General features: G+C 39.3%; 1 protein-coding gene across 9 annotated transcripts in view; it reads left to right on the top strand.

The window, feature by feature from the left end:
- The window catches only part of dab2ipb (DAB2 interacting protein b), a 516,250-nt gene that overhangs the window by 400,700 nt on the left and 87,829 nt on the right, over positions 1 to 27,721 (top strand). For all 9 annotated transcript variants that reach the window (XM_034193050.1, XM_034193052.1, XM_034193047.1 and 6 more), the window contains 2 exons: positions 600 to 698; positions 7,729 to 8,283. In XM_034193050.1, coding sequence (XP_034048941.1) covers positions 600 to 698; positions 7,729 to 8,283 — 654 coding nt within the window. The remainder of the gene's footprint in view (positions 1 to 599; positions 699 to 7,728; positions 8,284 to 27,721) is intronic.

The following is a 27,721-nucleotide window of genomic DNA, read 5'->3' as shown; positions in this document are numbered from 1 at the left end:
TGGTTGTCTCTTCAGGGGAGATAATTGGGCTTTTGGTGTTTTTAATACATCATATTTGTTAATTACATGTACGCAACATGTCGAATTGGTTAATTTTATTTTAATTACAAAAGCTTTACTACTAATACCTAACACAAGCAAGTGGATAATGAGCTTTTCTCCAGCTCTCTACTTAGCTTTGGAATCCAGTGTAGCACTCACATTTCTCCATGAACAAGTAAAATAAATGATTTTTTTTCTCCTTATTCTGTCTGTTACACAAATCCAACACTAATCTCTATCTGCTGCCCACTGCATTGTTCAGTTTCCTGCTGTGTCTTTCTGTCCAGTGCCTTTTGAAATCATCCTGTTGTCACCCAGTGTGCAAAGCACTCATCTTTCTGTCTATTCCCATTGCTTGCTTATTCCTCAACTCTGCCAGTACATCTTCAGTCTCATCCCCACTGTTGTGCGTGCATGCACTGCAAAGAGATAGAGTGGTATTTACCAGCCACCTTTAGAAACACCATTTCTATTGCCATTACTCTTTGGCATGATTACTAAGCATTAGGTCTGATAATTAAAACATTTATTTTGCTTCTCCCTCCGCCGGGGTGTAGGTCACCACCTCCACAGGAAGCAAATGTTTTTCCTGTCGTTCATCAGCCGAGAGAGACAAATGGATGGAGAATCTGAGGAGAGCAGTGCAGCCAAACAAGGTAAGCTGAGAAATGCACAGTAGGTTGTGTGAGCTAATTGGGGCAAAGTTTATATGCAAGCATCCAGATTCCATAATACTCATCACAAGACTCCACGTGTAATAATAGCACATTATCTGGTCGAGCCCATGTGTGGCTAATAGAGAATATGTTAACATTTCCATTGCACAGAGAGGAACATTCAAATCTCCAAATTTCTCCTCTGTTTTTGTGCTCTGACACCATCTGTAACCACAACAAACACAGCTGTAATAGAGAGAGAAATGCAAACATGTGCCAAGCCAAGAAACGGCCCCAATCGCAAAACATTTCCACTATGTAGTCTGTCATTATTTAGCAAAATACTAATTAGAAATTGGGAAGAAACTCTTTCTCCTCTGCTGTAGGCAACATCACTTCGTCTTAGATTCTTTGAATAGCTACAAATGCACAGCTATGTTTTAGTGAGATTAGACATGGTGCATTACTGGGTTTTGGGCAAGTTGTGATTCAGCAGCACGAAATATACATTAATATATTAGTTCGTGATATTGTGACGAAAAGCGCCTCATTTTCGTCACGGCAGCACAAATTTATTCTAATTCATTCCATGATGGCTGCACAAAATTAAAAGTGAAGCAGGGGGGTCTGGGTGGTTAAGGTTAGGGTTGGGGGTAGGAGTAGGGTTAGTAATAGTGAGTTAAAAAAACCCCGTCATGAAAATTTTACTCATTTCGTGACGGGAACACGAAAAAAAAACATGACACTGGGCTGGTTTTGGGAGGTGGGAAAGGGGGCAAAATGCGATGCTGGAAATTAGAATTACAATTCTTTGGAAGGCCAAACGGTTTAGTGTGCTTGTTTCCAGTGCAGAAGGTTCCTGTTGCCCCGTGACAGACTGGCATCCTGTCCAGGGTGTACCCCGGCTCATGCCCAGTGTCAGCGGGTACAGACTCCAACCCCCAATGACCATTGATTGGAGTAAGCAGGTATAGAAAATGGTATTAATGGAAAATGGTATTACAGGTATTAATGAGACAAATATAAAACCATAGAAAGTTAGCTTTGAGTTAGCGTTAACATAGCGTGCATGCTAACATCTGCAAAATGTCCTGTAAGTGACTCCAGAGGTGTTATCAGTTTACATAAATGGTGTTTTCGGTTTTAGAAATGTTTATTTCTCACTAGCCTTTTACATAATATATGACACAGAGATTATATTTACACAAACAAAACTGAGTTTTGCAGCTAGCTACCAATCTATGATGTCACCATGCTAACGTCCACGAAATGTCTTGTAAATAAGTTCAGGGCTGTTACTAGGTTTGAAAAACAGCATTTTCAGTTTTAGAAGTGTTTATTTCTTGCTAGCTTTTACATCATACATAAGAAATATATATATAAATGCAGAAAATGATTTTGGAGAGAACATCCATTGACGTCACAGTGCAGCTCTACTCTGATTGGCTGTCATGCCTGTCACTCAAACACAGAACTGAACAGACTGAAAGAGAATGTGACTTTTTAACCTCTTAAAGTACCTCTTAAAATAGATCAAGGTTAGCCATCTTTGAACTTGTTCCCTGTAAATTTGTAAATGGACCACATTTATATAGTGCTTTTTCATCTGCATCAGATGCTCAAAGTGCTTTACAATAATGCCTCACATTCACCCCAATATCAGGGTGCTGCCATACAAGGCGCTCACTATACACCGGGAGCAACTAGGGGATTAAGGACCTTGCCCAAGGACCCTTAGCTGACAAAGTTAGCTGAACTAACTTTAGTCAAAGCTAACTGGTCCGCAGATGGTTTTCAAAGTTAGCTGAATAGCTAATCTGCTCATAAAAAAGTAGCTTTACTAATTAGCTGTTTGCTGATTAGCTGAATTGTGCCCACCGGCTCCCTCATAAGCAATCATCTGTAACATGTTTGGGTAAAATTATACATCCCATTACATGGGCATAGATACAACAATGTGAAATTAAGAGGTGTTTGGTGCAGCCATCTCAAGGGGAAGTTCTCTGCACACCTGGCACACAGTCCCAACCAACTGTCAATTTGTTTGTAATATGATGGGACTGAATGCCCAGAATGTGCTTTGAAAGGCACCTGTTTGACTGTTATTAGGTTTCTACAAAGGTATGCATCATGATCCTATTAAAACTAAAAAATGACACAAATCAGCTTCTGCACATGAAGGCATTTTCAAAATGTATGTTAGTATCGAAATTTTTACAGTAGCTTGATGTCACAGATACACCACCACATTTTTTTTCAGACCAGTAAATTTTGTTGACTCAGTAGAACTTTTTCATTGGAAAAATAAATCATTAGGAACCTTGACACATGATAACACTGTTGGTGAAGCTCTGTGAGTTCTGATTTAAAAATTAAGATGACGTGACAGTAAAATCTGTCTCTTCATTATCAGGATTACAGAGCAAGGACTCAGACACATTCTGCCAAAGCAGAGTTGTTTTCAGGATATGAAAGACAACAAACCTTTTGGATCCAACAACTGCTCACCGAATTGCAATCAATTTATTTAGTTGGATTTCAATACCCAGGTCTACATCTGTAAAATTGTATTAATGGAAAAGTGTTTGTTGTCCCAGAATGTTGTATGCTATGGATTCCATCCCACTATGTAGGTCTGATATTTCTTGATTAAAATCTGCCCATGGTAGCATAATTAAAAATGTTATGGGTCGAAGAAAAAGGCACCATCATTCACATGCTAAACGCATTACAAATCCCTGCAGTGGTTGATGTTATAAGAAAGAAACTCATAGAGCCTTGTCTATTAGATCTCCTATCCAATGAATCCAGTCTAGATTCCTTTTACATTATATTTTAAACAGTGAGATCATTAAGAACACACTACTGGATAAATTGATGTCATAGGGCGATAAGCCACTGGATTGTTTTTATAATTTTAGGAAATTATCCATTGAATTTCAATGTAATGGCACCACCGATTCTTTAAGATATCTCTGATTTCATGAAAATTTTGTTAAACCATGATCTGGTGAGTTTACTCCCGTCAATTTACTCACTTTGTCAGTTTAATTCTTTTATAGTTTCCTATTGTGTTTTTATTGTATGTTTTTATTGGTGTATCTTACTTTTTGATTGTGTGGATGTTTATTCTTCCCCAATTTTGGGGGTTTTAATAAAGAAATAAAAAAAATAGCCAAGTATACAAGGAATTTACATATGTGCATCTTTTAACTTTCTTTTAACTACTAAAAGCATAGTTCAATGTTAAGTGAAAAAGTAACCACTAATAAATGCATCAATCATTATGTATTAATCTTAACCAGTTTTGCCCCACTGGCAACAGTTGTTGTAAAAGTGTATCACTGTCATTTTCTACTCACCATAAAAAATCTCAAAGGTACTAATGCAACTTTTTCCACTTATAAAAAAAAAAGTCTGGGCATAAACAGGTTAATACAGCAACAACAAAACATATTTAAGAACTAAGTTAAAAATGACTTGTAGGTAATTCAGCAAAACTCATTACTTTGCAACCTGAAGAAACCACTTAGATGAGTGGCAAAGTGGTTTCAACATTAACAAAATTACAGTTGCTTATGGTAATAATGTACGAGGGCCGATTGAAAAGAAAACAGCCATTTCTCAACATTGCACCCAGTGAGCCAAAATTTCACACATTGTCGAGAAATGTTGGTTTCTCAGAATGCAACACATGGAGAATCACACCCTACTTTTTCTGAGAAAGGCTCAAAACTTATCAATTGCCACTCGTAATTATAATCAATTATAATAAAGGCTTTATTAACATTCTGAAGCAGTTTAGAAAGTTTTAAGAGGTTTGTGTTCAGTGGTTATGAATGGCTAGTTATTTCACAACATTTATTATGCTCTTAAGTATTTTGTTCATAGTTATGTGGACCTTACTACTAAGTCTAATTTTATAAGGATCTTTACGATATAAAGAATTACCCATGAGTGTTGGATAAGGGAATGCGTACCGTCATGCAGAATTACAGTTATGTGGACCCCAATAGAGCGCTTCGCTCTCAGACTGCAGGCTTACTTGTAGTTCCTAGGGTTTGTAAGAGTAGAATGGGAGGCAGAGCCTTCAGCTTTCAGGCTCCTCTCCTGTGGAACCAGCTCCCAATTCAGATCAGGGAGACAGACACCCTCTCTACTTTTAAGATTAGGCTTAAAACTTTCCTTTTTGCTAAGGCTTATAGTTAGGGCTGGATCAGGTGACCCTGAACCATCCCTTAGTTATGCTGCTATAGACGTAGACTGCTGGGGGGTTCCCATGATGCACTGTTTCTTTCTCTTTTTGCTGTGTATGCACCACTCTGCATTTAATCATTAGTGATTGATCTCTGCTCCCCTCCACAGCATGTCTTTTTCCTGGTTCTCTCCCTCAGCCCCAACCAGTCCCAGCAGAAGACTGCCCCTCCCTGAGCCTGGTTCTGCTGGAGGTTTCTTCCTGTTAAAAGGGAGTTTTTCCTTCCCACTGTAGCCAAGTGCTTGCTCACAGGGGGTCGTTTTGACCGTTGGGGTTTTACATAATTATTGTATGGCCTTGCCTTACAATATAAAGCGCCTTGGGGCAACTGTTTGTTGTGATTTGGCGCTATATAAAAAAATTGATTGATTGATTGATTGATTGTACAATGGTGCAAAGATTGACTGTGCTCCATGAAAGTCAGGCCTCAGTGAGTGAACTCAATGAAGTTTAAAGTGCACAGTGTCTTTTACAGTGCCACAGCTCTGGGGCAAACACTGTTATTATGTCTTGTTGTCTTGGACTTGATGGCCCTCAGTCTTCCATAAGACAGAAGTGGCTGCAAGAAGAAATGCCCTGAATAAGGCCTATACAGGCTTCAGTGCCAGTGCTTATCTATGGATACAGTAGAGTAAAACAGATGAGTCTACGGCTCCCTTTGGATGGGACACCAGTCCATCGCATTACTTCCCCAGCCAAGGCTGGTGCCCATTTATAGCTGGGTGGACTGAGATAATCTGGATAAAGCATCTTGTCCAACGACACAGACAGGTGGCATGACCAGCAATTGAACCTCGATCTACATATTAGTGATCCAGCTCCTGTCCCACTTACGATAAGAGGAGTTCAGCTGCCATGTTCAATTTCAATTCAATTTAATCAGAGCAAAAGAGCCAAATCACAACAAAAGCCATCTCAACGGGTAGACAATAATAAAAAGCTCTTTGACCCACTGACTTCTTCTTCACCCTGGGAACACAGAGTAGTCCTGTGACCGCAAAACCCGGGCCAGCACGTAGGGTTTCACTAGATCGGCCAGATAAGACGGCGCCAGTCCATGAACAACTTTATAAGTCAATAACAAAACTTTAAAATCTGCTCTCACAGAGACAGGGACCTAGTGTAAAGATGCCAGCATGGGTGTGATACGTTCAAACCTTCTGCTTTGTGTCAAAAGTCTGGCAGCAGCGTTCTGAACCAGCTGAAGACCCCTAATGCTGGACTGCGGTAACCCTCAAAATAGAACATTACAATAATCTGTTGCCAGTGCTGAAAATAAGAGGAGAATGTAGAAAATTGAAGTGATCTGAATGTAATAGGTCTAGCATTTTCCAACAAAATGCCTCTTAGTGCACAGTTAGTACAAATTATTTTTCATTGGTACATGAAAAGGACCCTGACCTGTTATTTTATGGGTGTGAAAAATAAAAGCATCATTACTTGAAGAGAAATTCAGAGGAGACATGACATTTCCAACATCTGAAACCACTTTTCATCAAACCAAAAAGGTCACTTTTCGGTTTTGTTAAAAGGTAATCATGAGTTGCGGTCCTCTTGACCTGCAGAGCACAATGCTGGGATTGTCCTCTGCATCATTTAATGTTTCTGCAAGGCATCAGCACCCATTATATTTACGATAAGGTCATTAACCCACCTTATAGTGGGAAGAATAGCTGGAGACACTTTCCTGTTAAATAAATAATGATATGAAAACAATGAGACATCATGCTCTCATTTAAGGATCCGGCTCTGTCTTGACCAGGATACACTGTTAAACCGAACACTCCATTTTAATACAATAATTAAGTTAATGTAACTCAAATTTTGAAAAAAGTTATAGTCACTCATTTCCATTAATTAAACTAACTCAAAAATGAATTGTTGTCATTACAACTCAGTTCCATTAAGTGCATTTAATGTTTTGGGGCATTTAAGTGTTGGTGATGTATTTCCAGTGCATTCCATTCACTCATTTTGATTGTGTTTATGTAACGGATGCCAGCAGGTGTCGCTGTGCATATGTAGTTAGTAAACCTCACTCCCAACAGCTCAAAAGAATTATCTGGTCACAAGGCCAGAGCCCTGGATTTTAGCCTTCTGGTTAGAGAGTCCATCTTCCATGCCGGAGATCATGAGTTCGCGTCCTGAGGGCAGCGAATGGGCAGAATCATAACAACACAATGCAGAGTCAACAAGTAAACCAAAGAATGCATCAAAAAATGTAATGCAAATTTTTTAGGCAGAAATTTATGTCACTTTTTTTAATTGAAAAACATAAACTACATTTACATAAGTTTAATTAACTATAAATTGTTACAACTTTAACAATTACATTTTTGAAAAAGTATTTTATTTAAGTTGGCAAACTCAAATGGTTTAAGGCAATCGGTTTCCTCAAAAGTTTTACAGTGCATCTGTCCAATCCTTGAGATTATGCCAGACTCTTGTTCATTTCTAATAATACAATTATTAGCTCCCCTTAGTTCATCTTCAACGATAGTCTTCAAGCGAAGCTAAATAATGGGCCAAAAATATGTCCCGCTCTTAGCAGAAATCATTTGATGATATGAGAATGCATGAGGTCTGAGTGAAATAAGGAGCTCATTTACAGCTTGAAGGAGGAGCAGAAATCATTTTAGACTGAGCTATGAGGAAACTTTCTTAAAAGCAAGATGTGAAGGAAGTTCTTGTCTTATCAAATGTATTATGGGTAAATTTTCTCGACGTCAATGTCAGATTGTTCTGGTAAACACTCTTTTGCGTCATTTTCTCCAGGACAACAGCCGTCGGGTGGAGAACATGTTGAAGCTATGGATCATTGAGGCTAAAGACCTGCCAGCCAAAAAGAAGTACTTCTGTGAGCTTTGTCTCGATGACTCGCTCTACGCTCGCACCACCTGCAAGCTAAAGACGGACAACGTTTTTTGGGGGGAACACTTTGAGTTCAACAACCTGCCTGCTGTCAAGAGCGTCACGGCCCACCTCTACAAAGACACAGACAAGAAGAAAAAGAAAGATAAGAACAATTACATCGGACTCGTCAGCATCCCCGTGGCAGCCGTTACGGGGCGGCAGTTCATGGAGAAATGGTATCCCGTCAGCATGCCTAACCCCCCTAAAGGCAAGGCATCGGGGCCGATGATTAGGATCAAGGCACGGTATCAAAGTATGAACATCCTTCCAATGGAAATGTACAAAGAGTTTGCAGAGTACACCACCAATAACTACATGCTGCTATGCTCAGTGCTTGAGCCCGGGATTAGCGTCAAGAACAAGGAGGAGATGGCATGTGCGCTGGTTCATATTTTACAAAGCACCGGCAAGGCCAAGGTCAGTAACAATAATACGATTTTCCATTTTAACCACATCTTATATCTGACTGCTTTTCCTTCAGCACAGAAATACAGGATTACACCATTTTCACACAGTTAACTTGCCACAAGATACTGACGAGACATTATGAAACACACCAAGGTTAACTATTCTGCCTTTCAACTCGTGACCTTCTTAGTTTGAGTGCAGTACAAATAACACACGGGCGGGGGATTTTTGTCCTGCTGTTGCAGCCTGTATTACATTTTTAGCATAGCCTAATCCCTTGCATGTGTTCCCCACAGTGCTTTGTGGCATTCTCATGCACCACAGAGGTATTAAATGTATCCCCACCATTGAGTACAGTACCGCAAAACATGGAGAGTTTAGTCAACAATAGGAACTGAGTCTTACATACTCTGATCTTCTGTTAAATCAAAATGATTGTGTTTGGTAACAAATTGACTGCTATGCAGTTCAGTAGCTATTTTACCTATTTTTTTCTTAATCCTGCAAATAAAAGCACCAGAACTGTGCATTTGAGAAGTAAAACCAACTTCCTGGCTGCTGCACTGGAAATATAAATTATTGTTTACAGAATTAGGAGCTGAACATTCACATTTTTAGATACACATTTTTAGAACAAATTTCAGTGTGCAGAAGAAATTAAAAAGTATCATGTATGATGTTCTTATTTCTCCAACAGAACCTCTTTAAAATCTTTCATTTATCAAACCTTCCAGAAATATGCAATGCCAGAATTGCAACAATTAATTCAACAAAGAATTCAACCATTATACTCTAAGAAATGAAAAACATGGGTTTTAAATGTAACTAATACTATTATTTTCAATATACTTGCAATTGTTAATTTTAGGGATTTAAGTAATAATGTTTCATTTGATTTAATTAATTTCATCTACAATATTGTTTTGCACTTAATTGACAATTTTATGTGGAAAACGTTACCTTAACTTTATCAATTAAATTCAACATTTTTTCTTAGTGTACCTATAGAGAGAGATAGAGAAGGATATATCACTCTGTCTTTGTATAGAGAGAGATATGTAGCTACAGTAGTGTTCAGAATACTAATAGTAGTGCTATGTGACTAAAAAGATTAATCCATGTTTTGAGTATATTTCTTATTGTTACATGGGAAACAAGGTACCAGTAGATTCAGTATATTCTCACAAATCCAACAAGACCAAGCATTCATGATATGCACACTCTTAAGGCTATGAAATTGAGCTATTAGTTAAAAAAAAGTAGAAAAGGGGGTGTTCACAATAATAGTAGTGTGGCATTCAGTCAGTGAGTTTGTCAATTTTGTGGAACAAACAGGTGTGAATCAGGTGTCCCCTATGTAAGGATGAAGCCAGCACCTGTTGAACATGCTTTTCTCTTTGAAAGCCTGAGGAAAATGGGACGTTCAAGACATTGTTCAGAAGAACAGCGTAGTTTGATTAAAAATTTGATTGGAGAGGGGAAAACTTATACACAGGTGCAAAAAATTATAGACTGTTCATCTACAATGATCTCCAATGCTTTAAAATGGACAAAAAAAACAGAGACGCGTGGAAGAAAACAGAAAACAACCATCAAAATGGATAGAAGAATAACCAGAATGGCAAAGGCTCACCCATTCATCAGCTCCAGGATGATCAAAGACAGTCTGGAGTTACCTGTAAGTGCTGTGACAGTTAGAAGATGCCTGTGTGAAGCTAATTTATTTGCAAGAATCCCCCGCAAAGTCCCTCTGTTAAATAAAAGACATGTGCAGAAGAGGTTACAATTTGCCAAAGAACACATCAACTGGCCTAAAGAGAAATGGAGGAATATTTTGTGGACTGATGAGAGTAAAATTGTTCTTTTTGAGTCCAAGGGCAGCAGACAGTTTGTGAGACGGCCCCCAAACTCTGAATTCAAGCCCCAGTTCACAGTGAAGAAAGTGAAGCATGGTGGTGCAAGCATCATGATATGGGCATGTTTCTCCTACTATGGTGTTGGGCCTATATATTGCATACCAGGTATCATGGATCAGTTTGGATATGTCAAAATACTTGAAGAGGTCATGTTGCCTTATGCTGAAGAGGACATGCCCTTGAAATGGGTGTTTCAACAAGACAATGATCCCAAGCACACTAGTAAATGGGCAAAATCTTGGTTCCAAACCAACAAAATGAATGCCTCGGAGATGTGACGAAATCATGAAAAACTGTGGTTATACAGCTAAATACTACAATAGTTTAGTGATTCACATGATTGCTAAAAAAGCAGTTTGAACATAGTTTTGAGTTTGTAGCATCAACAGCAGATGCTACTATTATTGTAAACACCCCGTTTTCTACTTTTTTTTACTAATAGCCCAATTTCATAGCCTTAAGAGTGTGCATACCATGAATGCTTGGTCTTGTTAAATTTGTGAGAATCTACTGAATCTACTGGTACCTTGTTTCCCATATAACAATAAGAAATATACTCAAAACCTGGATTAATCTTTTTAGTCACATAGCACTACTATTATTCTGAACACTACTGTATATTGGTTGAAATATTATTGTTGGAATCCTGTCATCACAAATTTCATTTCTGCCACTTATCCAAATCAGTAGGTAGGAGAAGAAGCAGTTCAGCTAACAATTTTTAACCTTTTTGCATCAATAGAAAATAATATTCAAAATTTGCAAACATTTTTATTTCAATAAAGATCAAGTTGTAGTTTTTCAGTATTTCATTGCTTTCACTGTGAAGGGTCCAATCAGATCCCCAAAGTCATTTTAATTATTAAGCCCAAATATACTGTATGTATATACATGTACCTATAGAGAGATAGAAGGATACGAGTATATCGCTCTATATTTATATATAGCAAGATACGTAACTATATGAGGTCTATTAGAAAAGTATCCGACCTTATTATTTTTTTCAAAAACCATATGGATTTGAATCACGTGTGATTACATCAGACATGCTTGAACGCTCGTGGGCATGCAAGAGTTTTTTCACGCCTGTCGGTTACGTCATTCGCCTGTGGGCAGTCTTTGAGTGAGGAGTGGCCCACCCTCTCGTCGATTTTTCATTGTTTAGGAATTGGCTCAGAGACTGCTGCTTTGTTTGATCAAATTTTTTCAAAAACTGTAAGGCACAACTGAGTGGACACCATTCGATAAATTCAGCTGGTTTTCATTGAAAATTTTAACGGCTGATGAGAGATTTTGGTCTGGTAAAAAGGTCTGAAAGGTACATCCAGGTTTTGGAGCAACACATGCTGCCATCCAAGCAACGTCTTTTTCAGGGACGTCCCTGCTTATTTCAGCAAGACAATGTACAGCCACATTCTGCACATGTTACAACAGCATGGCTTCATAGTAAAAGAGTGCAGGTACTAGACTGGCCTGCCTGCAGTCCAGACCTGTCGCCCATTGAAAATGTGTGGCGCATTATGAAGCACAAAATATGACAACGGAGACCCAAAGCTGTTGAACAACTGGTCATACATCAAGCAAAAATGGGAAAGAATTCCACCTACAAAGCTTCAATAATTAGTGTCTTCAGTTCTCAAACGCGTATTGAGTGTTGTTAGAAGGAAAGGTGATGTAACACAGTGGTAAACATATCACTGTCCCAGCTTTTATGAAACGTGTTACAGGCATCCATTTCATATTTGCACAAAAACAGTAAAGTTTATCAGTTTGAACATTAAATATCTTGTCTTTGTGGTGTATTCAATTGAATATAGGTTGAAGAGGATTTGCAAATCATTGTGTTCTGTTTTTATTTACATTTTACACAACGTCCCAACTTCATTGGAATTGGGGTTGTAAATAAATAAACATTGATGATATTATTATGTCCTTGGTGGACATAACAGTTGGACTTCTGTCAATATAAGAAAATACTATACAGTAAACAGAAAACACAATTATTTCAGGCTAGCCTGGCAAGCCACCTTAGTTAGCATTCAGGAAAATGTATTTACAGTATGTATCGAAAAATGGACAAATGATGCTGATGTTTTAATTGGCAGACATTAGCAAGCACACATTTACTGACATTACTAAATTATACAGATTTCTAAATTTGAAGTCCCACAAGAATTCATTATATCACCAAGCTTCTACAGCACATTGTATATGTTACCTACCAATCGTGAGCATGATTACCAGATCAGACTGGGTGCACAGTAAAACTGTAACTGATGGTGTTAAGAAAACTGGTTGTAAAAGTATTTCTGCAGGACAAAAGTTGTTTTGGTGGTCTGTAACATTTACAAAAGAAAAAGACTGTCTGAATTACAGAAAAAAAGTCTGCTTTTTGTGGAATATTGCACTGTGGCTCCTTTCATCACTGCATCATCAGCTGCTGGTCTGTCTCCTCAGTTGCCATTGACAACCTGTGTCAATTTAGATTCCTTGGCAGTATCCCATCAGCAGAGCTCAGAAGGTTTCTTTGACTTTCTCATGGCTTAGTAGAATTATGAATGATTAGCACTTAAGAAGTACTGTCTATCCAGACCGTACTGTTACTCGGCTGGTTTTGAGTACGGACTGTTAGCTGCTGATTGATGGGTGAGAAAAAAAACTCTCCAGGTGCCTGAAGAGTCAAAGTCATATACTTTAATTACTTTGAATTAATTGCCATCTTCCCTGCAAAGAGCTAAACTTTTCTTGCTTTTCCTGCTGTGAGCTTTTACTAGTTGGGATATATAATTGCAAGAAATTGCTCATCACTGGTTTTTGAATTGTTTCTTTATTTGTCACAGCTTCATCATGAAGTGGGTCAAGCAAGGAATTTTATAAAGGAAACTGATCAGATCTAGGTTTCTGTCACCCATGTGCCTTCTGGCAAACTTTTTTTTTTTTTTTTGTTGATATATTGTGTAAATACATTAACTGATGCTACTGGACACATCGTTCGTCAGTGATGTTGGAATCATTGAGTGTTTCGGGTCTTTCAACATCATACACCCTCAATCAGGTTACCCAGCCAGGGTTGATCAGACCCCAGTTTGTGTCCAGATGGCTAACTACTACTACTCCATAGTTCTCCTCTCTTGAGCCACAGCCATCTTGAGGCCCTCTCTGCTGCTTCAATGGTATTGCCGATGGCTCTCCTCTTTCACTCTCCTTCGATGCCTAAACTCTTTAAGGCTCTGACAAAGGGACGGGTGGCAAAACCTCTGCATCCGACCTCCACTGGGAGGCATCTCTCTCTCCATCCAGCCTGCTGACAGTTGCTGACCAGCCCCACGTACGTAGAGAGCTTCCTCTCAAACGCTTCCTCCAAGTGGTCTTCCCACGGAACTGTGAGCTCCAGTAGCACGACTTAGCTGGTCGACTCTGACACAAGGACAATGTCTGGTCGGAGGGTGGTGACAGCAATGTGGCTCGGGAACTTTAGCTGCCGTTCGAGGTCCACCAGCAGCGGTCAGGATACCTGCCTGCGATCTTGCTTGCGATCTACTCACCGGGCCTGCCTGCTCCCCAGCTCTGACAAAGGCGATGGATTTCTTGGAGGGATGGAACTGCTTTGCCCACACCAGTCCAGTGCTCATAGCTTCAGTGATGATCTTAAGGACTTGATCATGCCTCCACCGGTATCGTCCTTCTCCAAGTGTCGTTGTACAGCAGCTGAGGATGTGAGGATATATATATATATATATATATATATACATATATATATATATATATATACACGAGGTCTGTTAGAAAAGTATCCGACCTTATTTTTTTCAAAAACCATATGGATTTGAATCACGTGTGATTACATCAGACATGCTTGAACCCTCGTGGGCATGCAAGAGTTTTTTCACGCCTGTCGGTTACATCATTCGCCTGTGGGCAGTCTTTGAGTGAGGAGTCGCCCACCCTCTCGTCGTTTTTTCATTGTTTAGGAATGGCTCAGAGACTGCTGCTTTGTTTGATCAAAATTTTTTCAAAAACTGTAAGGCACAACTGAGTGAACACCATTCGATAAATTCAGCTGGTTTTCAGTAAAAATTTTAACGGCTGATGAGAGATTTTGGTCTGGTAGGGTCGCTTTAAGGACAGCCCACGGCCATTTCAAGTTGAAAACTTCCACATTTCAGGCTCTGTTGACCCAGTAAGTCGTCAGAGAACAGAGAACTTTCAGAAGAAGTCGGCATGAGGAGTTTATTCGGACATTCCATTGTTAAAGGACATTTTGTAATGAAAGAACGTGCGGGCAGAGTCGCATGTCGGGCCGGACCCGACTGCGGGGGGTCGCAACAGGAAAAACACCTCTGTTGGAAACCTTAACGGGCAAGTTAGAACATGTCCAAGCTGTTAAACAATGTCTCAGTTACTCACTTGTTGAAAGCCATCAAAAGCCGCTTGAATTTTACAAATGGTTTTCAACACAGAGGTGTTTTTCCTGTCGCGGCGCACACAGATTCATGCGCGCAAATTCGCCGAGTCGTTTCCGTGACGACTCGGCGAATTTGCGCGCATGTCTTTCATTACAAAATGTCCTTAAACAGCGGAATGTCCATATAAAGTCCTCATGCCGGCCTCTTCTGAATCTTCTCTGTTCTCTCACGACGTCCTGGGTGAATTAAGCCTTAAATTAGGATGTTTTCAGGTCGAAACAGGCCAACGACGGCGCCTGGAAGCGTTGCGCGACGTCCCGCTCCGTGGGAAGTCCTTACAGCAACAAAAACACCCCATAATCTCTCATCAGCCTTTAAACTTTTCACTGAAAACCAGCTAAATTTCTCGAATAGTGTCCACTCGGATATTCCTCACAGGTCCAGAAAAAATTTTGATAAAGCAACACGCGCCGTCTCGAGCAGCGTGTGAAACAAAGGAATTCAGCCGAGAGGACTGAACCACATCTCACTCAAGGCCTGCCCACAGGGAAATGACGTCACCGACACGCGTGAAAAAACTCACGCATGCGCACGAGGGTTCAAGCATGATTGGTGTAATCGCACGTCATTCAAATCCATATAGTTAAAAAAAAAAATAAAAGTGTCGGTTTCTTATCTAATAGACCTCGTGTATATATATATATATATAGAGAGAGAGAGAGAGAGAGAGAGAGAGAGAGTCCCAGGACTCAGTGGCTAAAAATTCTAATGCAAACCCTGTAAATACTCATAGATTCACCATCTGAACCAACAGCTTTTCCTTTCCTTGGTTTTATCTTGTGGATCGCAGAGCTCTTTCTGAGATTAGTTTAGCAGTGTTTTGAAAATTGACTTCTTGTAACCAAATAGCAGTCATGTGCCTTTTTCATGTGCTGCTTGTGTCACATCTTAAAAAAGTACACTCTAAGAAATAAAACGCTGAATTTGATTAAGTTAAGATAACTTTTCAACATAACATTGTCTGTTAAGTGCAAAACAGTGTCGTAGTTATCTGCAATTAAATCAACTGAAACATTATTACTTAAATCTCGAAGATTAACAATTGCAAGTACATTGAAAATAATAGTGTTAATTATATTTAAAAACCCCTGCAGCTGGTCTGCTCTGCATCAGCCTGATCCCATTGGCTCTCAGAAGCTAAACAGTGCAGGACCTGGTTAGTACTTGGATGGGAGACCTCTTTGGAAAACTGGAGTTGTGTCAGAAAGGGCATCCAGCATAAAACCTGTGACAATTTCAGTGCGGATCTGGCTGTTTCCGCTGTGGTGATCCTGTACAATCGGGAGTGGTTGAATGGACAACAACATTTAAAAACCCCTGTGTTTCATTTCTTAGAGTGTAGTCACCACCTCTGTTCTCTTGAGTGTCTGAGATGTTTCTGGTATGTTTCACTCATGCAGACGGTGTACAAGATGTAATCTGTTAACATAGCTGCTGAAATGAAAAACATGTGGTATTGTTATTTATAGGAACCATGCACATAGGCAGGGATGTACATCTGGAGCTGGTCGCCGGGCGCCTAATGGCGACTTCTGCTCCTACTGGCAATTAGGATGGGTTAAATGCAGTAGACACATTTCATTGTGCAGGGAACATGTTCTTCTGTGCATATGACAATAAAATTCTTTTGAATCCTTCAATCCTTTGAATCCTGGGCATAAAAATGACAACTGCATCAGTTGAAATTAGCAATGACTCCTGTGCCAGATGTTGCATTGCTTTGTACCATTGGGCCCTACTCACTAATTTATTTCTGATAGTGGAGCAGATAAGTTTGATTTTTGGCCAGAATTGTTCACTTGGTGATACAAGCATCAGATTTGGCATGAATGTTCTTCATAAATCAGTGTTTGAGAAAAAAGTGTGGGCCACTTGAAAATCCAATATGACGGCCAGGTTGGACTCAAAGAAGAATTATGTTACACTTCAGAAAATGATGGGCCACTCATCTCCCATGCAACATTTTTTTTTTTTTTTTTTGCAGGAACTGCAAAACAGAAAATTGTCAAGTTAACAGGAGCACTTGGAGTGTGATCTGTACACTGCTTCATCACGTACTGACTGGACTTCTGCTGGGGCATCAGCTACTGATGCATAAGATACCAAGTGCTCCCTGCTGGACGAAACCTACATTACACTCTATTGTTGCGAAACAGATATTAACAGTAGTTCTCTCAATGGAAAATGACCTTTAGTACTAAAATAAAATGGGGGGGGGGCAGCTATTTTGCTGCATTCATTTTTATCCTAGTGCTACAATTACACAGGGGTCAAAATTTAAAAATGCTCCAATCATATTGAAAGCTACCACATTATGTGTCTGATCACAAAGATTCCAAAAAGGTATAGTTTGAACTATCTATGACTGAATGTTATGGAGTTAAGGGGTAAAAACAGCAAGAATGGTGACAAAGGTCAATTTCAGTTTGTATAGGGGTCAAAAGTTAAAGTTGCTCCAGTCTTTGTAAAATGTGATGCAAATTATTGGTTGAGTTAATAGGGTTTTAAAAAGGAATAGTGTGCACCATGTGTCATGCTCAGTTGTCACATTACAGGGTAACATATCATGCCATAGAATCCAATGTATGTCGAAATTGTTTGACATGTACTTTGCAAACCGAGCATTCAACACAGTCACAACTATTCCATTTATTCATCCTATTAGCTCATCCAATAATTTGCATCACATTTTACAAAGAAAGGAGCAACTTTAACTTTTGACCCCTGTACAAACTGAAATTGACCTTTGTCACCATTCTTGCTGTTTTTACCCCATAACTCCATAACATTCAGTCATAGATAGTTCAAACTATACCTTTTTGTAATCTTTGTTATCAGACAATTAGTGTGGTATAGCTTTCAATATGATTGGAGCATTTTTAAATTTTAACCCCTGTGTAATTCTTCACTGACCCCTACCTGGCTGCCATATTGCATTTTCAAGTGGCCAGCACTTTTTTTTCTCAAACACTGATTTATGAAGAACATTCATGCCAAAGCTGATGCTTGTATCACCAAGTGAAGGATTGTTTCAGTTAGCTGCTGCACTATGAGCAAGGTCTGGTCCTTCCTAACAATGTTAATCTGTTTTATGAGTCACTCACTGTTTTACTGGAAGCTGCTGTAGTCTGTCAGTTCTAACTGAAGAGTCAGTGTCTGGTTGGATGAGCCCTGCGGTGAAGAGTTGAGACAATGAGACAGGAATATTACACCACAGTTGCCTAGACAAGTTGTTGAACCCACCCTGATACCCAGTAGCGATGATGAGAAGATGAACTTTTTTAAGAGTTAACATTAACTTGTAGCTCTGGTGAAGGATGAAACAAGTCACTGTCATGTGCCTCGTGTCTAATCAGCTGTGTTCACACGAGTGATGACACTTCTATTTGTTGACATGCAGATTGTAATGCAAGTTGTAGTGATTATTACTGTTCAACCTTTGGGAAACTCTTTGTTCCTGTGTCGTTTTATACCCCATCACTGTATAATTGCACCTCAAATATTCCACTTAGTTGAACACATTCATGTTCTTTTGGTCTTTGTTTCCTTCCTCCTTTGTTTCTCTTTCATGCTTCATTACATCCTGAGCCCGATGCTCTCTTCCTGTCAGTACTGATGGTTTTCTTGATGAGGGGATGGTGCTGGTGAGCTCCATGGCCATGGCCCTGAAGCATCACGCAGAGGATGAGATTATGTTATATGCACACATGCAATCATAAGACATGAGCTGGAGATTGTCAGACATTTCTTCAATTCTCACCATGAACGAATAAGCCAGCAAATGTTTTCACGTGTGTGGTCTTAGATAGTCCAGCATTAGGTGGGATGGGTTGAAAAAAATGAGTAAACTGACCAAAAAAAACAAACCATAATTCAAATTCCTCTATAACCCAATAAATAAATAAATACATACATAAATAAAATGCATGTATGCTTCCGTGAAGATCTCATAAACGGTCTTACTGACTTAATTTTGTTATCAAGTTACTTGTAATATATGTGTTTGTATAGACATGAATGGAACACAGAAAAAAAAACAAAAATAAAATTTGACCACTATTCAGATCAGAGTAGGTGAAAGGTTAATTTCTGCTCAGCACTTACTGTAAGTATGGATATGGATACAGATATTGATGCTCTTTGTGTACATTCCATCAGCATTTGTACCCTTTTACGCTTACAGATGTGAAAGAAACAGAGCAATAACGGCAGTAATCATGGGACCAATTGAGCCAACGTTCAAACAAGACATAACCTTACAATAGAACTACACAAAGAAGACCATCAACAAAATGGAATATTTTGGTGAGAGTTTTATGTGTATAATCTTGTTGTGAAGTAACTAATGGCTGCACAACCCAACGCCATCTAAACTGCTGTTTCTTTTGAGGTTGAAATGTTATTTTGACTTTTTCAGAAATGAACAAGAGGGTCTGCAATGTCTGTTCAAGTGTGATTTTCTTATCGTCCTGCCAGCATGAAGGACGCATGGGAGTGTGTGGGACTTTACACCATTTGAAACCCATAGAAGTGCTATGGTGCACACTGAATAATGTGTACAAATGTACCCATAAAACTGTACCCATAGGCGTGTGCAATCTTTTTTCAAGAATATTAGATTTTTTTTTTCTGTTACCACACTCAAAAAACTGATGCATTGATTGAACTTAATTCAGTTATGAGCAGGATTTTGATCTAATAAATATATGTAGCCCCAACTCAAATAAAGCACATTCATGCTAGATAATTTAATTTAATTTAGTTGGGACTACATATATTTATTAGATGGAAATCCTGCCCATATTTGAATTGAGTTCATCCAATGAGTCATCTTGTTATTTTTACCCAGTTCTTTCATGTAAGTTACTGCCCCTTACCAAGAACCGTATTCCTCATTTTTAGTCTATCAACGGTCATGACAAAAACCAGGCCTGTGTCCCTTACAGACAGTATCCATCTTGTGAAGGCACACAAAGTAGCTTGTACAACACTTTTATACAATGTGGGTGTTAACAATGGGTGTGGTTTAGTCTCACATTTCTAATGTTACTGGGTCTCACCAACAGGGGGAGATCTTCCTGTGTCTGAAACTTGGACATATGATGGAAGTGAAACTTAACTTATATTTCTCAGAACTTCCAAACAAATAACACAAATACTTGATAGCTAACAATAAAACAAAGAATTAGCATGGCTATTATCTAACAATCTGTTTGGTGATGCACCCAAAAAAACTGACTCATTTGATTGTATTTCCATCAAAAAAATACATGTAGTCCCAACTAAATTAAGTTACATTACCTTTCATGGATGTGCTTTATTTGAGTTGGGGCTACATATATTTATTAGATGGAAATCCTGCACATAATTGAATCGAATTCATTCAATGAGCCATTTTTTGAGTGCATATGATTATCACAACTTAAATCTATACAAATGCTTAAATAAATTATACATTTCCATACAGACTGCACTTATTACTGAACTTGTTACCCAGTGCCTTGGTAGAAATACATCCATCCATATCAATTTGACATTATTAATTTATTATGTCATCACGATGATGTCATTGGAGCAAGTCTGTCTGTGCAAAGCTATCTTTTTCAAACTCTGGTTGCTGTCAACACCAGTCAAGGTCAATGTTTGAATAGAAGCTAGACCACAGTGAAATGCATAGCACTGGTTGGTAGCCATTACTTAAATTGTCTACTGTCTGTGGCTACTTGGGCTAGGTTAGGGAAGACGGGGTGGACTATCATCCCAGCAGAGCGTAGGCCACAAAAGGGCCCATTGCCCCCCCCACCCAAAATGAACCTACTTAATTAAACCTTTAGGTACCTTCACGCTAAAAAAAAAATGAACCGCTTTGCAATTTGCATAGATTTTTTTAAAGTAATTTCAACTTACCTAAAGTTATTTAAACTTAACTAGAGAAGTCTAGTGGCATTAACTCAATTGAAAGTTGAAATAACTATGTAAGTTGAGATAACATTAAAAAAAAAATCTATGGAAATTGTTCGATCAATTTTTCTCATTGAGACAGCAATTCCTTTTTTAGAGAGTTTGATAAAGGACACCGGGATTCTTAACTTTATTTTCCTAACCTGGTCAGGTTCCAAAGTAAAGGAACCCATAAACCTCTGACATAGTCTACCCCATGCTGGACACTGGCCCAAAAAGTGGAGTGACGTCTCAGGTTCATTAAAATCTCATTATAGCCACAGAGTGCAAACTGAATAAAATATTGCAAACAACCCTTCCTACCACTTTTGTTTTCAAAAAATGTCCGTAATAATCTGTTTGAATTCAAAGATAAAAACAGTTTGACGGTTGGAGGGGCAATAAACGATTTTAAATTACTTTATTTTTTCCTTTAACAGTGATAAAACTGTTGTATTACCTTGACATCTTTTAACAATTAATATGTGTTAGTTGGTAGTTACTAAAAATTTGTTGTACTTTTTTATGTTGGCAATAATTTTACACAAAATGGTGATGTTGAAGATCATGTGCATTTCCATGGTGTTGCTTGGTTCATATCATTGCCACTACATTCCTCTGCTGTTACATCACTGCACTCCATGGGAAACGCGGCTACATCAGTCCATTCAGATGGCGCAGTTCAAAGCGCCATAGCAACAACAACAACACACTCTCTTCTGTGTTCAAACTGCCTGGAGAAGTTCATATCTCTTTTATCTGGAAATAAATAAATAAATACAAATTCACTCTGCCACAAATCCTCTGTTGATCTCGACTGCCTGACGTCCTGGCCCTTGGGAAGATTATGTTCTAATTTCGTTGTTGAAGCCGTGAGGCACTGGAAGTGACGATCAGGAGGATTTAGGCAGCAGAAGATGCCATCCCGTTATTATACTGCTGAGTTCTCATAATACCGCACCTTTACAGGCCAAAATATGAGTCTCTCATCTTTACTTCCTCTGTGGAAAATTTTTGCTGGCCTGCAGGAAAATTCTTCTCGTAATCACAAGCATCTTAAGACTGTCAGCACCGTTGACACTGCGCAATGATGCTCACCACCCTAGCTGTGGCACAGAGGTGCAGTTTTCAGTAACACGGTGTGACATATGATTTATTAATGTGATACGAAGTCCAGTATTCCTCTGAGCTTTGAATGAACAAGCTATTCATCCCATGCAAGCCACTTGTCAGACCCCTCTATGGACAATGAAGATTGCAAAGAAAAGATAAAAATCCTTTAATACACTGAAAAAGAACCAACTTAAAGAAGGATTACAATTGGTAAAACCTTAATGAATTAAGTTATGTGAACCTAAGTTTGTAAGTTAGACTATAACTTACAAAGCTCTTCTTTTTAATTGATAGAGAAAAAAGGTGCTGCATCTTCAAGAAAGAGGTTACGGCTTCTCCAACATTTTTTGTTGGGTTGAATTTAGTTGTTTGAACTTCAGTTTGTAAGTTAGACTCTAACTTACAAACTAAAGTTCAAATAACTAAATTCATTCAGGTTTTACCAATTGTAACTTTTTGTTAAGATGGTGCAACTATTCTCTTTTGTCAGTGTTGTCCTACGAAGGGGAAATTTGCGATGTTGCAGCAGCACAGGGACGGACAATCACAGAGCAATAGTGCATACATCCAAAAATAAGGTCAAAGAAAAATTACCAAAATACTGAAGTCATGTTCTATACAGAATAACAATATATTATTGTTATTCAACAGTCTATTCAAGTAGAATAGATTACACTATATAGAAGCAGAAAGATGATGTTATTTATGTTGTGAAAGTGTAGTGACACGGACCCACAACAGGGGGCGTTAATGAACGGACAATGGATAAGCCAAAAAGTAACAATTTAATGTTGTGAATCGCACAACGAAATACAGACAATAACAGAGGATGAGGATGGTCAATCATACACAAGGTGATGTGTGGGCAGGCTCGAAGATAGAAGACGTCTGGCCAGAGAAGAGCCGGATCCCACACAGTTTCCACCGCCAACGGATCTGAAGAACACCGGAGCCGCCAAGTCCTGCGCCCCAGGTGGCCACTGTCTTCGGCAGTCAGACCCGGTACTGCTGGCAGAAACAGAAACAGTTAATGGTGGGTGTGTGAATACACACCCAGCAATCTTTCAGTGCTTAATTTGTCCAGGAGGGAAAACCTCCACCTCCAGACACAGAATCACCCGTGCAGCTCCTGTCAGTCACTTCCCTGGAAGGAGTGAGAGGCGAAGACGTCGCACTCACACTATCCGCCAATCCAGCTTCAGACTGTAGCCACAGGAAAACGGCTGCACACAGAACAATGTTTAGTCACAGAAAATCACCACAGAGAAGGTTACCTGAGTGGTAGCTGATTTCTCGGCGGGGAGGTGGAGTTACAGTCCGGCTTTTATGGAGGATGTGGTTGATGAGTGACAGCTGGTGTTGATGATGTGTGACAGCTGTCACTCCCAGTAGGTCCGACGCCCTCTCGTGCTTGGAGCCCGCACTCCAAGCAGGGCGCCATCTGGTGGTGGTGGGCCAGCAGTACCTCCTCTTCAGCGGCCCACACAACAATTTATTCAGTCCCACATCAACCCTTAAATGGTCTTGCAAGATAAGATAAAGATCCTTTAATACACTGAAAAAGAACCAACTTAAAAAAGTATTACAGTTGGTAAAACCTTAATGAATTAAGTTGTTTGAACTTAAGTTTGTAAGTTAGACTCTAACTACAATCTTAAGTTCAAACAACTTAGTTCAAACAACTTGATTCAACCCAACAAAGTCATTTTTTTAAGTTAGATGAATTGTAATGCTTAAAAAGCATTACAATTGGTAAAACCTGAATGAATTAAGCTGTTTGAACGTAAGTTTGTAAGTTAGAGTCTAACTTACAATCTTAAATTCAAACAACTTAGTTCAAACAACTTAATTCAACCCAACAAAAAATGTGCAACTTTGTTCAAACAACTTAATTCAACCCAACAAAAAATGTTGGAGAAGCCATATCCTCTTTTGTTGAAGATGCAACACCTTATTTCTCTATCAATTAAAAGGAAGAGCTTTTGTAAGTTAGACTCTAACTTACAAACTTAAGTTCAAACAACTTAATTTATTCATGTTTTACCGATTGTAATGCTTTTTTAAGTTGGTTCAACTATTCTCTTTTTTTCAGTGTCATCCCATGACAGGGAAATTTACAATGTTACAGCAGCACAGAGACAATCACAGAACAATAGTGCAAACATCCAAAAAATAAGGTCAAAGTAAAATCATTACCAAACTACTGAAGTCATATTCTGTACAGAATAATATATTATTGTTATTTCACAATCTATTCAAATAGAATAGATTACATGATATACAAGCAGAAAGATGTTATTTATTCACTCCCACATCAACCCTTAAATGGTCTCGCAAGCATGTAAGGGGAAATAAAGACGGCACATCCATGTTCAGAGCAATATTCCAGGAATGGGAAATAGATGGCAAAGCACATCAATGCAGTTGCTCTCATGTTTCCCAGTAGTGTACAGGGAAAAAGTACATCATCTCCTCTGAGTTGAATAATTGAACTCATTTGTGTGGAGTGATGGAGGAGAGGTGGAAACAGCTGGGTGTACTTTCACCTTGCAGTAAGAACAGTGTGTGGAAGTGGAGCCAAATCACAGAAAGCCGCAGAGAGATTTCTGCAGTGAGGCATCGAGCATTGATCTGGAAACCTCTTGGCACCTTAGTTGGCACCAAGACGCTCTCTCACTATCTCTCATCTTCTGGATCTGTTTGCCATTAATGCTTCTCTTTAATTGATAGAGAAAAAAGTTCTTAAATCTTCATTTTTGTTGGGTTGAAAGGGATTATTTAAATACTCATGAGCCAACTGTCGGAGAAGGTTGAGTACCGCCAAATGCAGAAATCGTTAAACTGTGTGGTTCTATTGGCTTTGTATTTTCACAGAGTCCCCAAAAGGCCATTGTGGGAATTAGTTTTTTGAGGTGGGAAGTTATTTTTACAGCTTGCTTTGCATTCCCACGCAATACTTTTGTGCTCCCTCACGTAACATTTTGCATTCCCACGCAATGCATTGCCGTGGAACAATCGTTTCATTTAGGCTACATTCATGATAGTCACAACAACTTAGTCCCCATTACGCAGACTGTACGTTTTCTTTGAAACAGCCTTCTCATTCTAAGAGGTCTTTCTGGAACCAGAATACCAATGTGGCACCATTATACTATACCTGATATGTACAGAACCTGATACAGTGACCTCAGTTATGAATGTGAGTAGAACTGATTGAATGTGGATTAAGTGAAGCCTCTGCTGCAAAGAGTTGCAGTGTTCTTGTTTTTTGTGTGGATACTGTGGCTGGTCAGGTTCTGATCATTGCATAGTCATGCTTTTCATTCAGCAGGAATACCATGTCTGCATATTTAACACCGAGTCCAAAATACAGTTCTGTGAGAAGCGATATAATAATAATAATAATAATAATAATAAATTTTATTTGTAATGCACTTTACATTTGACACCAAATCCCAAAGTGCTACAGTATAAAACAGAAGAACACAGAAAACTATAAATCAATATAAAAGCAATAAAACAGTAACAATAAAATCAAAATAAGAACGATAAAACAGCAGCAGTTATTTAGCTAAAAGCCAGAGTAAAAAGGTACGTTTTGAGTCCTTTTTTAAAAGCATCCACGGTCTGTGGAGCCCTGAGGTGGTCTGGGAGGGCGTTCCATAGACGGGGAGCAGCCACTGAGAAGGCCCTGTCACCCATGGTTTTGAGCCGTGTCCTGGGCACGGCTAGACAGTGCTGTTGGCCTGACCGGGTCCTAGTGGAAGTGTGTGGTGTGAGCAGTTCAGTGAGGTAAGTGGGGGCCACACCGGGAAGACAGTGATGAGTGTGCAGGAGGACTTTGTATTGAATACAGGAGTGAATGGGGAGCCAGTGGAGGGAGTGAAGAATGGGGGTGATGTGCTTGTGCCTGCACACCCTCATCAGGACCCTGGCAGTGTTGTTTTGGACATACTGGAGCTTTTGAATGCTCCTGCCAGAGATCCCAATTACATTACAGTAATCCAGCCTGGAGGAGACAAAGGCATGGACGAGCTTCTCTGCAGCAGGGAGGGAAAGACAAGAATGAAGTTTGGATATATTATGGAGGTGAAAGAAGGCAATTTTACAGATGGAAGTGATATGATTGTCAAAGCAAAGGTGGGGGTCAAATTTGACCCCCAGGTTTATCACAGAGGGAGAGAGGGGAATGTTGTGTCCAAAAAATGAAACAGAGGTGATTGGGGAGGAGTGGAGTTGATGGGGGTACCAGTGTGGATGGCTTCTGTTTTGGAGCCATTTAGCTGCAGGACGTTTTGACTCATCCACGCCTCTATCTCCTCCAGGCAGGAGCTGAGGCGGGAGACTGTGACTGAGGGGGCACAAGAAGGAGAGATGGTGAGGTAGAGTTGTGTCGTCAGCATAGCAGTGAAAATTAATTCCATGCTTGCCGACGACATGACTGAGGGGAAGCATGTAAATGGTGAAGAGGGTTGGGCCGAGTACGGAGCCCTGAAGGACCCCACAGATAACAGTGTGGGGTGTGGGGATATAGCCGACATTACAAGGGAACGCAAAAGTATTGTGAAGGAATGGAAAGGTATCGTGAGGGACTGCAAAACAAGCTCTAAAAATAAATTCCTACCTCTAATAAATAATTCCCACCGTGGCCCTTCAGGGGCTCTGTAGTTTCATCTACAGCTATAGGTCAACCTGATTTCATGTTAAGACACAGTCACACAACACTAACAAAGGACAACGAAGTCCAAATGAAAGAAGAAATCTGAAGAAGAACAAGAACAAGAAACCTTCATCCTGCTTTGCTCCTGCAATTGGCGCTTTGTCAGAATTTCTAAACTGTTGAAAAATTTGAACAAATACCGATGACAACCACAATTCTTTCGCATTTTGTTTTGCTTTCTTTCTTGACAGTTTCTTATTGTTTGCTTAGTTTTTGTAATGTTAGCGTTTCGTTTGACTTTCACCCAACTTTGTTCAACTCCCAAGTCCGACATATTGAACGAAGGTTGAAGATATCTGAAGGAATCAATAACTAAAGCTTCGATGAGCTAAACAAAGCATCCTTGTGTCGCTAATGAATCGTCCATGTTTGGGATGAAAAAAACAATGTTTTCATACAGAAACCATAAGGTTAAGAATGTTTTATCAACTACTTTAACTATTTCCGCATGTTTCAACCATTTCTGGCTGGACTGCGAGTGCAGACACATTGTTGTGAAGACAAAGTCTCTCACCTGTTGTCAAGACAAACAAAATCCTGCACCTGCAAGTACTGCAGACATGAGGACAAGGCTGTCTGTGCTTGGTTTTATACAAGCTTTTGGTCACGTCTTCGTAAATGTTTCGTTTTGATTTTGTTTAAAGCGTTGAAGTTCACATTTGCTTCGTTTTACTTTCGTTAGTTTTAGTTTTGTTTCGTTCCTTTCTTTACTCTTGAATCGCAGGCTTTTCGGTGATGGGAAAGGTGCGGAATCTTTCGTCCACCTTTTGCCGACGATTTGTAACTTTTTGACTTTTTATCCTTTGTCCAGCTATCATCATGTGCCTTGTGACTGGGCAAGTTCATAATTGCATCAGAAAAAGTGATTTGATCTATTAGTTCGTGATACCATCATGAAATGTGTGACATTTTCACGACAGTATCACAAAAGTATTTCGCGAGGGTATCATGATATTTTGGGTGACACAAATGGGGAGCATTGGTGTTAGGGTTAAAGTTAGTGCCAAAAATAGTGACCAAAACCTGACACATTTTGTGTTCAATTTTAATTCAATTCAATTGATTCAGTTTATATAGCGCCAAATCACGACAGTCACCTCAAGGCGCTTCACACAAAACAATTCAAAAAACAAAATAAAATGAATTAAAAGACAAAAAAGCACAGTAAAAGATTTTTAAAAAGCACAGTAGAAGAGTAAAAAGTAAAAAGCATAGTAACATGCCAATATGCCAATATGCTAGGGACACAGGGAGATCATTCCACAGAACAGGGGCACGATAAGAGAAAGCTC

This window comes from Thalassophryne amazonica, chromosome 17 (assembly GCF_902500255.1).
Source record: "Thalassophryne amazonica chromosome 17, fThaAma1.1, whole genome shotgun sequence".
NCBI lineage: Eukaryota > Metazoa > Chordata > Actinopteri > Batrachoidiformes > Batrachoididae > Thalassophryne > Thalassophryne amazonica.
The sequence above is the reverse complement of the archived record's forward strand: the minus strand, read 5'-3'. Positions and strand labels throughout refer to the sequence as shown.